This window comes from Nipponia nippon, unplaced genomic scaffold (assembly GCF_047370975.1).
Source record: "Nipponia nippon isolate SJK-2023a ecotype South Korea unplaced genomic scaffold, ASM4737097v1 scaffold_2, whole genome shotgun sequence".
In the NCBI taxonomy this organism is placed as follows: Eukaryota; Metazoa; Chordata; class Aves; order Pelecaniformes; family Threskiornithidae; genus Nipponia; species Nipponia nippon.
In genome coordinates this window covers 4,212,862-4,227,778 of record NW_028262336.1, presented here as the reverse complement: position 1 = coordinate 4,227,778, position 14,917 = coordinate 4,212,862, and the positions used below count along the sequence as shown (strand labels likewise).

The 14,917-nt window shown below is 44.8% G+C and overlaps 1 protein-coding gene across 4 annotated transcripts in view; it reads left to right on the top strand.

Annotated features, from left to right (window-relative positions):
- Positions 1–2: 2 nt before the first annotated feature.
- Positions 3–14,917, top strand: part of CHD1L (chromodomain helicase DNA binding protein 1 like) — a 29,998-nt gene continuing 15,083 nt past the window's right edge. For 2 of the 4 annotated variants that reach the window (XM_087756829.1, XM_087756827.1), the window contains exons 1-12: positions 3–223; positions 1,532–1,644; positions 2,418–2,524; positions 3,788–3,902; positions 5,424–5,455; positions 7,519–7,600; positions 8,886–9,048; positions 9,386–9,541; positions 10,762–10,854; positions 11,310–11,406; positions 12,834–12,907; positions 14,014–14,124. In XM_087756829.1, coding sequence (XP_087612955.1) covers positions 127–223; positions 1,532–1,644; positions 2,418–2,524; positions 3,788–3,902; positions 5,424–5,455; positions 7,519–7,600; positions 8,886–9,048; positions 9,386–9,541; positions 10,762–10,854; positions 11,310–11,406; positions 12,834–12,907; positions 14,014–14,124 — 1,240 coding nt within the window. In that variant the 5' untranslated portion in view covers positions 3–126. Of the gene's footprint in view, positions 292–1,531; positions 1,645–2,417; positions 2,525–2,830; positions 2,867–3,787; positions 3,903–5,423; positions 5,456–7,518; positions 7,601–8,885; positions 9,049–9,385; positions 9,542–10,761; positions 10,855–11,309; positions 11,407–12,833; positions 12,908–14,013; positions 14,125–14,917 lie in introns of those variants that run through there. The other 2 variants (XM_087756828.1, XM_087756830.1) reach the window with 2 other exon arrangements.

Below are 14,917 nucleotides of genomic sequence, written 5' to 3'. Positions count from 1 at the left end.
CCTGCCCGCGCAGCGAGGGCGCCTGCGCCCCGCACGGAGCCGGGGGGAAACGGCGGGAGCAGCGCGGTGGCTGCCGGTGCCCGACGGGCCGGGGCGAGGCGGACCGGGCTTCCCCCGCCGCCCGCCATGTCCCGCTTCTTCCAGGCGCTTCGCCGCGCCGCCAGTTCCCGGGCGGGGGGCCCGGGCGTGGAGGAGGCGGACGTTTACCGGTGGGGTCTGACAGGTCAGCGGGCCGCCGCTTGCAGCCGGGCAGGCCCCGGGCTGCCCGGGGGAAGGGGTGGCGAGGGAGCGGTAAGGCGCGTTGAGGGGCCGGTTTCTGTGAGGGGACCGCGGGAGGCGGCGGAGGGGCCCTGCGGCTGCCCGCCGCTGTGCAGCTGTGGTCGGCTGGGCTCTGTGATAACAACCCCCAGGCCTGAAATGAATAAAAGTGTAACTAAAGTTGGCTCCCGGGCCTGTAAAAGCGAGCCACGGTATTGCTGCCGTGCTTGCCGCTCCGTGCAAACCTTCCCCGGCTGCGCCGGTCACGCTTTCCTCGGCTTTGCGGTTTGGTGGGTGGTTAGGCCGGGAGCTTGGCTCCCTGAGCCCTGCTTTTCCCACTCCAGCGTCTCAGCCCAGCCTTCGACAGCTCTGTGCCCCAGGAGTAGGTGAGCAGGGCAACCTTCACCAGCCTCAAAGCAGGTCGATGTTGAGCGTGAATGCTTTAAAGCGCTTTCCGCTGCCTGAAGGGTCTGACCCCTGGGCTCTCCAGCCTGCTCGAGCCTTTCCCTTGGCTGTGGGGAGCCTGTATTTCAGTCCCTGTGCTAGTCTGGGTTTCTGTTGCGCTGGTGAGTTACTTCACTAACTATCTAAATGCTAACCCTAACCTAAGCCTGCACCTTTCCCCGAGGAGGAGAGGGCGGCAATGGCGCAGCGTTATTAATGATACACAGCACCTGAGTCCAGGTACAAGGAAAGATCTTGAGAACTCCTGCTTGTCTTGTTTTGTGTTCATTTTGATGTATTGTGCTCCATAGTAAGGATCGCAATGGTGGTAGTAGCTAGTGACCTACGCTTGAGGTTTGTCCCCGCTTAAGCGTAGGAAAGCTGGAAAACATCTTGTTGAGAAATGATTATTATACAATAGTAGAATGCTACAGACATTTTCGGTAGCCTAAAGCGTGTCCCTGGATGTAGTACTTACGTATTTAAAAAAGTGGCTGGAGCTGAAAATCAAGCCATCTTTTAGGAATGCGAAGTAGTGGCTTAATTATCAGATTAGGTTCCTTGTACAGGCCTCTGTAATGACTCGGGGCATTTTTGCGTGTACAAGTTCCTGAATATGGTTTAATTTAATGAGTTTGCTGTAACAGTAGCGTCTCTGCTCTCCGGCAGGGTAAACCAGCTTTGCTGACAGCTGTTGTGCTTTTCCTGCAAGGCGGTTGTTTGGGATGGCCTGGTTGTGCAGGACCTGTTTCTGGTGGCTTCAAGGTGTAACTGTGTATAGGGTGTCTTGGATGACTGTGTAAATGTAACAAATTGCTTTTATTCCCAGGCATTAAGCTTCGTCCCTATCAAATAGAAGGTGTAAACTGGCTGGTGCAATGCTACGAAGTTCATCGTGGCTGTATCCTGGGCGATGAGATGGGTCTTGGGAAGACTTGTCAGGTGCGTTGTCGTCGTTGTCTTCTTCTGGAAAATGATCTTTGCCTAATTTAGCCCAATGTTTCTGTAGAATGAAAAGAAAATCACCCTAATGACTGGTCAGTTAGGCAGCCTCACCCTGAAGTCCATACTCAAAAGAGAGAGCTCATCATTTCTTTCATTCCTTAATCACTTAAAACCCCTGTTAGGTCCTGAGTGACGCTCCAAAAATGTTCCAGGGTTTTGTAAAAAGCCGAGTGGTCATTTTACACAGACATCTGGATGTGTAATTCATAGTGCGCAGAGATGAAGGGACAATACACAGCCAGTACAGAAAGGATGATGTCATTTTGATGCACCTGCAGCAAGATGATTTTTGGGTTTGTCAACACATGGATTAAAATTTATAGGTGTAAATGCTGCTTTTGGGTTTTTTGGTAAGTTTTTAAATGGGTTTCAGTTTTGTTGGAAAATGAATGTTTGTGCTTTGATTCAGCTGGTGGTATTCAGTGGGTCTTAAATAACAAACGGGTAGTTTTAGAAAGTGACATGTGGTAGATCTTTTTTGTGACTGTGGCGAAAGGCCTTTGGAAAGGGGCTCCAGATATCGAGGTCGTATTTTGGGATCTAAGCTTTTTTGTCATTGATGGTGGATCTCACGTGACGTTCTCTTAGGTCTGCTTTGTGCTAGAGAACCTGTGGGAACCAGCTACAAAGCTCAAGAGGTAGACAGTTTATGTAGGTTCAGGCTATTGCCTTTTCTTATTATAAAAAAAATTATTTTTCTTGCCTTCTAGACTATTTCTTTACTTCTTTATTTGACAAAAAAATTAATGAACAAAGAGAGATTTCTGATACTTTGTCCTCTGTCCGTTCTGAGCAACTGGAAGGAGGAACTGGAGAGGTAAGTTTCAACAGTTGTCCAGCTCATTGTATTCTTGTACAGCAAGTAACAAAGATTCTCTTCAAATGGGGTCAGTCCAACAGTTTTCGTCCTTTCAAAAGGGGAAAAAAGTAAAATGGGAAGCTACCGAAACTACAAATCAATGCAAACACCACTTGCAGTTAATGTGTAGTCTGTACAATGCAGTGGTACACGTGAACTCATCCAACTTATAGTCTTGGCTGACTTTCAGTACAAATGCCCCCCACTAGCTCCTTGCTTTTTATTGTCTTGTAACCCTCCATGCTCAGCCTCTCTTAGGCCAAATCTGCTGAAGACAGCCAGGATTCTGTATGAGGAAAGGTAAGACCCAAACTGAATAGTATCATTCTTGGCATGCTCACATATGCATGCAAAATACATCTGTGCATGCAACCTGTCTTCACTGGGGTGCAGTGACTGTGCTGATGGCACATTTGCTGTGCCCAGAATGTATACATTTTTAAGCTGGAGCCTAAACATTCCTTTTAAGAGGAAGGGCAGAAAGTTAAAGATTAGAACAGAAGTCTGTCTATGTGGCTGTCGCGCAATGCTGTCTCTCAGCATCTGAAGTCATCCAGGTTACGTTCTGAAGTGAGCTGGCCTGATTTGGGTAGACTTGCAGTTGGAATAGTTGGGGGAAAGTGCATCCCTTCATAGATCAGCAGTGAACAGCTATCCAGGAGGAACTTTAGGCAAATATCAGTGGTGGGACTAAATGAGGAAGAATTTTATGGTCCCAAGTCTTCCTCCATGGAACTGGTTTTATCTGCTTTTTGATGAAGAGGGTAGATTTTTGAAGCCCTGACTTGGACCTGTTTGCTGCAGACATTGTTTGCCTTTATTTTTGCATGATTTAGGCCAATTCTTTGGTCCCAACTGGACAAACTGTATTCATCCACCTGCTTCTCATGAGCTTTTTCAGTTCAGAATGGCAGATGGGCCATGAGACTGGTTTTCAATCATCTGCCTGGGACCTTTAGACCTAGGAGAATGCAGTTTATTTGGGACTTGTCCAAACCAGAACCAGGAGCTGAGGTGCCAGCCTGAGATGCAAATTAATCAGGAAGGGGTTAGATTCAGAAGCTGAGATCCAGCCACATCTCACAGGAGGGCAGGGTGTTTGGATAGGAGGTTCTCGTTACCTCTGCAGTAGCTATGTTTGATAGTGGGGTCCAGGGTCATAAACACGTGAAAGACTTAGCTTGGCTCACTGTTTTTTCTATATCTTTCTCTTGACAACAGGTTTGCTCCAGGTCTTTCCTTTGTGACATACATAGGCAGCAAGGAGGAACGACCCAAACTGCAGCAGAACCTGAAAGAGCAATCTCGCTTCCATGCGCTCTTGACAACATATGAGGTACGTGATGTCTCTGTCACTGGAAAAGAGGGCTCACGTCCTTCCTCGCCTTCTCCATTCCTCTGTGCCACCCAGCTCATGCCTTCTCCTCTGTACTCTTCTCTGACCTTCCTCAGTGATTTTCTGCTCTCTAACCCATTTCACCAACTGATCTACGTTGCTGCAGTTTTTGTGTCGCTAAGATAACCTACTTTAACCCCAGCTTTACCGCACAGCTGTATCACACCTTGAGTAAAGAAAACAGACACATGTCCACCCTTAACTAATGCTAAATGGTACTGCAGTGCCTTTGTATGGTGCCTTACAGACCTTTAACTTTTAATAGAAGCATACATGTGTGATGTTTAATAAGATTCTATTAATCAGGCAATGAAAGAACACTCAGAAAGAGCTTGCCTTTTTTGTGCCCTCTTCGACATGCCCTCCTCAGACAAAACTCTCATTCCTGGACTGCAAAATGGTGAGGTTCCTGTTATAATTGATAGGACTTTGGGCTGAATCTGATCTAAGCTCTCTTGAGAAGGTCCTGTCCTGTTGTAAATGGAACCAGCCAAAACATGGTTGCTTCCTTGGTCACTGCTTTGGACTTTGCATGATCTGGTGCTTAGTTATCTGGAGTGGGAAAAAGCCCTTATTTTTCTCTTAGGAGTCAGCCCCACTTGGGTGTTACTTCATATCAGCACTTTGATTATATTTTAACAATCTCTTCACAAACACATCAACTTGAAATTAGATGCAAAGCATCTCTTACAGCTCCTTCCCTCCCTGGTCTCCCTTTCCCTTTGCCCTTTTGCTTTCCCTCTCTTCAAGTATTTTCCTGTCTCTTCCCGCTGGGAGCTGTGTGACCGGTGCTGAGCACTCTGAGCCTGAATCTTTTTCCACGGTGCACAAGCAGGAGTCGGTAGCAGTGATAATGCTTGTCCTGACTGTGATAAATGGAGATGCTCATACTGAAACAAGTCCAAGAAAGCGATCAACTGTATTGAGATATTCACTTGGCTAGGATTTTTCTTGTCTCTGTTGCTTTTGGTGATAAAATTCGGTGCTTTTTAAGGATTTCTCTTGAGTGACCTGATTTTTTCTTCCTCTGAATCTGAAGATGGGCAAGCAATGTCTACACTTTAGGATACTATCAGGTCATTGTAATAGCTTAGATTAATCCACTGAAGCATGTGTTTGGTTAGAGTGAAAAAGATTGTGATGCTGAAGGTGTGTGGTGTTTCTTACTGAGTGAGAAAGATACGAAACACTTTACAGAGCTGAAGAGCATTTACGGTGTTTGTAAATTTCCATTAATTCTCTGAGGTTCTACTGCTGGTGTTTTGCCAGACGAGTTAAAATGCAGGATCACAATAGCCTTTGGTTACAATAGCTGTCATGTTACTTTCCTCAGGTAATAAGTGGCTTCATTCCACTCTCCTCCATTCCACCATAGTTTGCAAGTAGACAAAAAGATGTTCTGTTTCTTACCTGGTGTATTAACTTAAATCATAAATCATGGTTCATTTCTTTTCATTGCAGATTTGCCTGAAAGATGCAGCATTTCTAAAACTGTGAGTCTGGTTTTAGCTTTTTCAAATTTAATTCTGCGTGTCTGTCAACGATTTCTTAAGCGTGTGTTTGTATGTATGTGAGATCCCGTGCTTGTTTCTCAAGAGCCAAGCATGTTCTTTGCTTGTGATTAGAGCTTTGCCTTTACCAACTTTCAGTGAAGAATCTTTAACGTCAGCTAAGATGTACGTGAACTTCCCCCAAGGACCGTTTTCAAGCCAGTTAACTCAAAATAATACGATACCTAATGGCTTATAGCAGTACACTAAATATCAGTCCAGAAGATGGATATTTAAAACAGGAGAACTTCAAAAGCTTCAGATTATAAAGGTATTAGATGCAAAATTTGCTGAAATTGACGTGCATTATACTGTGGTGATCATGGGCTAACACCATAACCTGAAGTTTATTGCCTCCTGCCACCAGTCAGAACTGTGGAGGGTTTATGGAGCATTTTGCTTTCTAGCAAGGCTGATTATACAGCTGAAGTTCAGCCTGTAGGAAGTATTGTCATGGCCATGCAGGATTTTACAGAAGCCTACACTTGAAATGGGGAGGAATTTTCCTATTTTTTTAGTAATAGCGCCAATGCCTTGCAGTAGTAGTAAGTGCTGTGACAAATGCTGGGGGCAGCCAGATACCGTGAATGGCTCAGGATCTTTGCAGGAGCAGAAACCCAGTGGCCCCCACTGACCCAATTTTGGATCTCCCAGAACTAGTCAGGCCCACTGTGGGCACCCTGTTGTCTTTCTGCAAAGCACCTGCCCTTAGCCTCTGGTGGAAACAGCAGGTTGTGCTGGATGAACGCATCGTGGTAGAAGCCAGGGCTTATGAAAGGTAGCCATGGCCATACTGTCCTTATGGTTTCATATCTGCACTGCCGCCTGTGATTCTGCTTACTTTGCAGCTCAGCCCTGGGATGTAATACCCAGGGAGAGCAAGTGACTAGCCCTAGTATCACAGAAATGTCAGCTCCAGTGCAATTTTCTACTTTTAAGGCTAGCACATAACCTCAAAGCCATGTCACTCAAGGGTTTTTTTTCCCTCTGGTATTCCTTCTGAAAAAAAGTGTCTGCTAATCATTTGTACCTTGTCCTGTGTAGGACTACTTGGGGCACTTTGTAAAGGTGGGTCAGAGTTATCAGATGTCTCACCGCCACCGCTCCTTACAAGCAGTGTAACAACATGGATGAGTTGAGCAAGAGCCCTGTTCTAAAGTAATGTGGATAGATTCAGTTGCTGAGCCTGTAGAATAAGAATGTTGACATTTCACTGGCAGTGGAGAACCACTCTTAAATAGCAAAGAGGGGAATCAAGGGACACAGAAGAGCTGTAGGGAGATTGTAGGTCCCTGTGATTCCAGCCCTTGTATTCCACTGAGAAGAGAAGCGTGTGGGTAAGAAAAGCTGGAGGGTCATGCTTTCCCTCCTCTGCCTACCCATCAGCCAGACCTTACTATGTGGAAGTCACTCTGTGATGTGGGAGTTGAAACCCCAGTGGTAAGGAGGCACAAACACTGAGGGCTGATAAGGTCTGGAGTTTGTATTAAGCCCATCGATGATTCTGCAGCCTACTTGATGAGACACTGCATATAGCTGTATTAAGCCCAGAACAAGCTGAAGCTGCCGTCTTGGGTGATTTGCAAAAGGCTTGTAATCACTCTGCCATCATGACCCGATCATAGTTGTTGGGTTTTTGCACAGGTGCGAGGGCCTAGTTTCATGTTGCTTTTGTTCCAAATTGTAGACCTCCTTGAACATTTCACTAACTTGTGCTTATGTCATTTTCTCCATAGAAATGGGGGTGGAGAGAGAAGCAACAAATTCAAGTGAATTTACTTAGTTTTAATTTCAGAAAAACTCATCCAGGCTATAGTTAAGAAGCTGCATTGGCCCTTGAAAACCAGTACTTGTGAATTCTTCCCACCCTGCTTGTGATGTTTGCTTGTAGTTCACAGGGTAGGACCATCTCAAGTTCAGCCAAGCAGAGCCACTACTTATTTCAGTCTTTTTGTACTGACAAGAATGAATTGTCTTCCCCTAACTGAAGATGCTGTTTTTTTCAGCTTTAACTGGGCTGCTTTGGTTGTAGATGAAGCTCACAGACTGAAAAATCAAAGTTCTCTGCTTTACAAGACGCTTTCTGAGGTAAAATAACTCATCCATCTTTTAGTGTCTAAAGCCTTTCTTCTCTTCAGTATAGCATAGAGATTCTCTGTTCCTCTGAGTATTTATTAAGCTCTGGGCCACAACCAGTTTCCATCAGAGTTGGTGAACGTATTCCCATATGTAGTGGCAGACAGATGAAGGCCTACCTGGTTGGCTTTGCATGGAATTGGACAGTATTTGGAGTTTATCTCTCATTCTGACTCATGTTTGGGCTTGACACCTTGGAGGAATTTGAGAGACCAGAAAATGTGAAGCAGCCAAACATAGTGCTGAACCACAGAGGTGCTACTGAAGTGGTAGAAGTCTGACTGACCTGAGACAATATAAAGTGACAAGAGGCTATCTCCAGCTCTGGGAGGGTGAAGGAACCCTTCCCTAGTTCATGGGACCTCGAGTCATGAACTATTGACTTCCATTGTCCCATTTAAGGGAGGCACCCTTTTTTATTGAAATTAATAGAATTGCTCCGGTTTCCAAAGCGCCCTGCCAGAGTATAATGGATGCCTGAGTGCAGGATACACTTGTCATGGCAGTGAAACACGGGCATTAGGTCTGAGCTGGCATCAGCAACAATGAACTACAGTACCTCGAAAAATAATTTTTTTATTAAATTCCTGAAAGTCTTTTGTCTTCTGAACATATTGTCTGTGATGTCTGTATTTCAGGATCTTTGGTTGTAGTGACAAAGAAATAGGCATGGTTTACCTTAGCTCTCCTCCTAATGTATTTTTTATTACCAAACTTGAGAGAAGACTTGTATTTTTTCAAAGGTAACCATATTCCCCAAGTCTCTTTATAAGGATTACTGTAAGCAATTTGGACCAGATGATGTTGCTGTGTTTGTCAGGTAGCCAGCAAATAGAAATGGAACATAGTCTTTCGCAGTTTCATTTCACTGTCCTATTCTGACAGCATTTTCCAGTCATCTGTCATTACCTAACACTGAGTATGCAGTATTGGACCGTAGAGTGCATGGATCTGACAATTCTAACGGTGTCGGTTTTGCATTTTGTTCTTACTTTGCTTACACTCTCTTCCTTGCATTGGTGCCATCCTAGTTGGTTTGGTGGAGCTGTTTGACTGTCACACCATACCTTATGTGGGATGGTTTTGGCAGACATTCGCCGCATTCTGCAGGTAGTTCTGTGCCACTGGTCATCTTTAAGTTAAGCTTAAGAGTGGCACGGGTGGAGTTGTATATTAAGTAACTTTTCATTCCAGGTATTTTCTCCTCATAATTTTGTTTTGTTGCTGGTTCTTTCAGTTCTCAGTAGGCTTCAGCCTGCTACTCACAGGCACTCCAATCCAGAACAGCCTCCAGGAACTGTACTCCTTACTCAGCCTTATTGAGCCTGACATCTTTCCTAGGGAACAAGTGAAAGAGTTTGTGGAGTATTACCAAGCGATTGAAAAGGAGAGTGAGCCAGGTCAGTAATAAGCAATGTTGTACTTCAATCAGAACCGGCTGTTATCTTGACTAGGAAGCAGACATATTCTGTCCCCTTTATGTGCCTTTTTTTAATGATGACTAGCTTTAAAACAAAGCCACTAAAAGTAATGATTACTTACCTTAATGTAGCTCTTGCATATTTAAGGTATGCAGCTATGTTTTGGTTTCTCTGTTTGTAAAATTGGCTTGAATCATTTCACTAATAGATGTAAATTTCCTTATACGTTTATTTTGAAAGTATAGTTGTGAAGGTACTGTATAAATTCCTTACCTTTAATACAGTAATCTCTTTTTTTTCCCCTGCCTCTGCATAGCCAAAGAATTGCACAATCTTCTGCAGCCATTTTTGCTTCGAAGAGTCAAGTCTGAGGTGGCTGCAGAGCTGCCAAAGAAGGTGGAAGTGGTTCTGTACCATGGAATGTCAGCTCTGCAAAGGAAGTACTACAAGGCCATTTTGACGAAAGATCTAGGTAACTGAGGGGTTTGAATCCTATCAGCTAATTTTAAAATCAAAAGTAATTCCTTTTGTAAATCCACACTCTGTTGTAGTGAAGGAGAAGATACTTTGGCCTGCAGAATATGCATAAAATAAGCATGCCAAATTCAGTGCTTTGGGCTGCTTGATTTGTGGTTTTAGCTTGTGATAAAATAAGAGACATAAGAGTCGAGAGCTGAGCTTTTGCAGAGCTGGGGAGGGTCAGCTTCAAGATTCTGCTTTGGGCCATCCTGTAATTAAAAATACTTATCACCAGGTAAGCCTGCTCCTATCCCATGTTTTTGAGTTCAGACAAAAGGGTGGTACAGGAAATTTTGGATCTGTGGATCTCTACAAATTTTCCAGTAGTAGTACAGGTGCCATACAGCAAATATAAATGTACTGGATGTAGATATGAGTTTCTTCGGAAACCACAGGGCCATATAGACAATGCAGCCACAGTGTCTTACCATAATAGCTCACTCCTTGTCACTTCACATATCAACTAACTGTAACAAAGCATCCTGAGGTATGAGAGAGAAAGTATTTGCTTCTCTCTGAATTCCTCCTCTTCCGTCTATGCATACCACATCATATGTGCTTATGTATTGTAGGGAAAGTAAAACTAGGGGGATGGGGATGCTTTGTTCTTCTAGGGCTAATGCCTGGTGCATCAGGGAGCTAATGGCACTTTGCGTGCACATCACCAGGCAGGCTGAACCTTCTTCTTCTAAAGTCAGCATATGTGCACGTATCTTCTTTTTCTCCTCACAAAAATGCCACCCTTCTTAACTTCCTGGTTGCCCAGTAGATCTTGACTCTGCTGCATTACTTTTTTTATTGAAAAATTCAAAGGAACTGCACCAAATTTCTTTCATTTTTTTTGATGATTTCTAGATCTATAATTCACTCTTAGAAAAATGGCAGTGACCCTTTCCAGGGAGCCCAGAAAGTTCCAGGGAGTTTGACAAGGCAGAGTATTTTTCATCAGGGTCTTTTTCTAAAGGGTTGTCCAAAAAATGTGAGGAAAATTTTGTTTGGTCCGTGAAAACAGATGTATTAGTCTTGAGATGGAAATTCAAATGCAGATGTGATATGCAGAGAGATACCCCAGTGCTGAAGCACTGCAGAGCAGCACCCAGACATTCCCAGTCACACCCACTGGTGGAGCATGGGCCTTCCTGCTCAGTTCCTTTTCTGTGCTCTCTGTTCCAGATGCTTTTGAAAGTGAAACAGGAAGGAAGGTTACACTTCAGAATGTCTTAATTCAGCTTCGGAAGTGTGTTGCCCACCCGTACCTTTTCAATGGTAAGAAAGCACTCCTCTCTCTTGAAAGAGAAGTTTCTTGATTTACACAATGGTTTTCTATTATTGCTTGGCAGTGTAATGCTTAGAAGAAGCAAGTAATAAACAATGTTGTACTTGAATCAGAACCAGCTGTGAGTGTGTGACCAGTTCCAACATCTGACAGTTCATCAATAATGAGGAACAAAGTAGGGGACTGTGTGAAGTCTTGAGTTTCCTACCGCAGCTCTCCACTTGTTTTCTCATCAGTGCATCTACTCTCACCTAAACAATGAAATCGCAATGCTTTGTGAACTATTGAGGGTGTTCTTCAGAGACTGAGAAGGACCATCACTTCTCAAGCAAGCGGCATGGGGGTCTGGTTGGCGATAGCTGGCAGTGCAGACACACTGAGGCTGACCATTGAGTTGTTACTAGCACAGTATTAGGTCTGCTTCTGAAACTCCTTTCTGTTCCAGGTGTTGAGCCAGAACCCTTTGAGATTGGAGACCACATTATTGAAGCCAGTGGCAAGCTGTGTTTGTTGGATAAACTCCTTTCATTCTTGTATGCTGGGTATGTCATGTTGGGGTGAGGAAGATAGGGTGGGGTTGACATAGGGAGAGGTAAGCTGGGGAGGCAAACTACCTTATTTAGCCATAGATTGAGCAGATATTCATCACAACGCAAGCACTGCACATTACTGACTACCTGAAAGAAGTAATTTCAGTATAATAGCTGCATTAGAGATGGTAGAGGAACCTCAAAGATTTTTGTAGCTTCTGTTTAAACATTTCTCAAAACACTTTGCTAACTCTCTCACATGTTCTCATGCTTGCCATATTTGGGAACCTGGGAGAATAACCATCTGACATGGTGTTCAGCATATCTGGTTTGACCGTGGGTTTCCTGAGAGTAGCTTCCATTTGAGTTCCTTTGTGCTACCATGTCTGTGTTAGCCTGGGAGGCAGAATGAATAGCAAATGTGAAAAAGAAATTTGACTGGACCAAAAACCAAGAATAAACTGAAACTTCAGCTTTGGGAATGGCATTCAGAACGCCTGGTGCTGGGCTCTGGTGACTTCAGAACCTGGAACCCAAGGACCTTGGGTATTTACCTCCAGCTCTCAGATGGGATGCAAATCAAACTGCGGTTTGCATTCTTGTGCAGTCTGTGAAGCACTGCCTCCTGCATGACACAAATTCTACCTTCTCTCTTAATGGGGCTGTGATTTCCCTTTGACTGCTTCCAAAGGACAGAGCTTCAACAGACTTTGGGAAGTTCTGATGTGGTTGTGGAGGACTTTGTCCTTCTGCTGTATAGCACCTTGTGAGTGGGTGCCTCTCCCTCGAATGTCTTTGCCACGGGACCAGCCCTGTGCAAATTCTGGACTTGAAAATGTCTGTGTTCTGCTCTACAGTGAAATCTGATTTAAACAGAGCACTGAGGCCTAGAGCTGGGAGGGAGGAGAGTTGATTTCTCACTTACACAGGATTGTAGGCAGAGTTTGATCTTTGAGGGTCGTTTGCCGGAGGAGGAAATGCTCTACTGTCACAGAGATGCTGATATTACATTTTCCCAGCATTTAAGATGCTTTGTAGTGTGTGATTTGAGAGCAGTCTGGTGTGGCAGGTCATGTGGTGAGGAAGACCTTGTGATGCTAGGTTGAAGCTGAGGATCCTTTTAGACAGGCTCGTTTGGATCCTCAGCAGGCTGCCGCCAGCCAGCAGCTGAGCTGTGCCGCAGCTTTGTTACCTCTCTGTGACTCCACACTCTAGACACGGCAACTGATGATGGCAGATAAGGCTGACTGGTTGCCTCTGGATGTGGGGCCGAAAATGCGGTGAGGGAATGGGCCGTGACTCTGTGAGGCTTAGCGTACAGAGGCGATGAGGCCTTGCTATGTAAGAGTGACTGGTGAAGCTATTGTAACCCCTCTACCTCTCTGTGAAATGCTGTCACAGTATGTTGAGGCTCATGGTGTCTCATGTTCTTCTTCCAGTGGCCACCGTGTCTTGCTCTTCTCTCAGATGACTCAACTGCTTGATATCCTGCAAGACTACATGGACTATAGAGGTATGTTCTGCACACTTTGGCAGCAGAGGGCTTATCCTAATGTTCTCTGCCATATATTTTTCCTCTGGTTTTGGTTCATCTGCCTGGGACAGAGAAGGAACTGTGATGGGGATTTATTGCTGCTTAGTAGATAGAAACCATATTGTTGTAGTGGCGCTGTGAGTTGGAGGGTCTTGAGTTCAGCTCTTTGCTGTGCTACCACCTGCCTGAAATGAGCTGGCACTTAAACGTTGTTCTTCAAAGTAGTTTCAGCTTCGGTTCTGCAATAAAATGGAGCTAACAGTCGGCAGGGTAGCAATGTTTCATTATATACCTGTGTTCAATTATATACCTGAGTCCTGAAGTAATTGCACTAAAGGCAACAGGCTTGCTCTGGATTCAGTTTGTCCAGCACAAAACGCAAATTGGGCCACATTCATACCAGGAAATTAATTTTTGATTAAAACAGTTGTTGGCAGTGGGGCCCCAACGTGTCTGCGAGGGCAGGCTGGATCAGACCATTTTTGGCAAGGTTACTAAAGTGTTCTTGGGACATTTTCTTTTGTTTCGATTCACATGGCTCCATGCCTACTTAGGATTTCCCCTGAAAGAGGCTTTTGTTCGGTGTTCATGGTTTTGGACAGCTAATAACACAGGATAAAGCCACATGTAGGGCCATATCCCATACTGCTTGCTCACAGGAAAGCACACATTGAAGGCTGTGGGAGTTTGCGTAAGGAGGATCCAATGGTTGTTGGCCTGTTTTGTGGGACCAACAGCCAGCACAGCATAGTCTGAAATGGGACTGTGTGCTAACGTTCTTTTACTTTGGCTCTGAATTTTCCTGTTGTGTTTCCAAGCAGTAAATTAAATGCTAAGAGTCTCTGCTTCAGACTCAGCTAAACTACCCTTTGCCGACAGTCAATCTGGAACTCAGGATCACTACTTCAGTTTATATGAGGTTTAACTGGGAAAGAAGGAAGGAGTTGAAGGCAATAAAATGAGAATCAAGCCAGGAGGATTTGGCATAAAAAGATTCAGGACAGCAGTGAGACAATAGAGAATGAGGTAAGAGGGTAAGAGCACAGACAGAATTTCAGAAACATACATGTTGCTTGTTTGAAAAGGCTACAGCTACGAGCGGCTGGATGGTTCTGTTCGGGGTGAAGAGAGACACCTTGCCATTAAGAACTTTGGTCAACAGCCCATCTTTATCTTCCTGCTGAGCACCAGAGCAGGTAAGTAAGGCAAGGAGAGACAAACAACCCATCTTGCTTCCGCGCTCTTCTTTTGCTGTCTCTGGAAAGATTTCAGGGAGTTCTGAATCCTGCAGAGCCTGTTCATGTGGGGGATTTTTGAGGGAGACAAGACATATCCTGAACTTGGGTCTCTCAGCTAGGACATCTGGTTTCTGTGCTTTCCTTTCGGCAGCTGATGCCAAGATACTTTTCATATTGCAGCCACTTGAGTTGCTTTTTTTATTCCAAGGCCCATAATGCCTGTCCCTGTGCCAGGTTGAGCTTAAGGAATCTCACTAGCATTTTATTCCTGCAAGCACCAGACTTTAGGTGGGAACAGACTTCCTTTAAGTAAGCTGGTGGAATTGTTTCTCAAGTTCGCTGAACATGGACATGCTCTCTCTAGCTGGCAGACAGACTCAGATGAGAGCCTTTTACTGTCCCGAGACTGCAAAGAACACCGTGGGACTGCTATCTGTCCTTCTTCCCCTCTTAGCTCTTCAGGCAGATCCGTGTCTTCTACACAGTTTCAGAGGGGATCCAGACTGCTTGATCTCAAGCATCAAACTTGAACTAAGTTTTCCTTTGGGCTTCTGGTCAGACTTTCCTGGATGAGCCTGGCTGCAATGACACTGCAGCGCATTGAGGGGAATATGTAGAGAGACTGAAGAGAAGTGCCTAATGCTAGATGGTAGGAGTAAGTGTGTCTCTCGCCACGATGCCTGAACTCTCCCTGCCCATGTCAGCCAGACTTAGAGTTGTTTTTTGCTGCACATTGCTATATCTGGCCAAA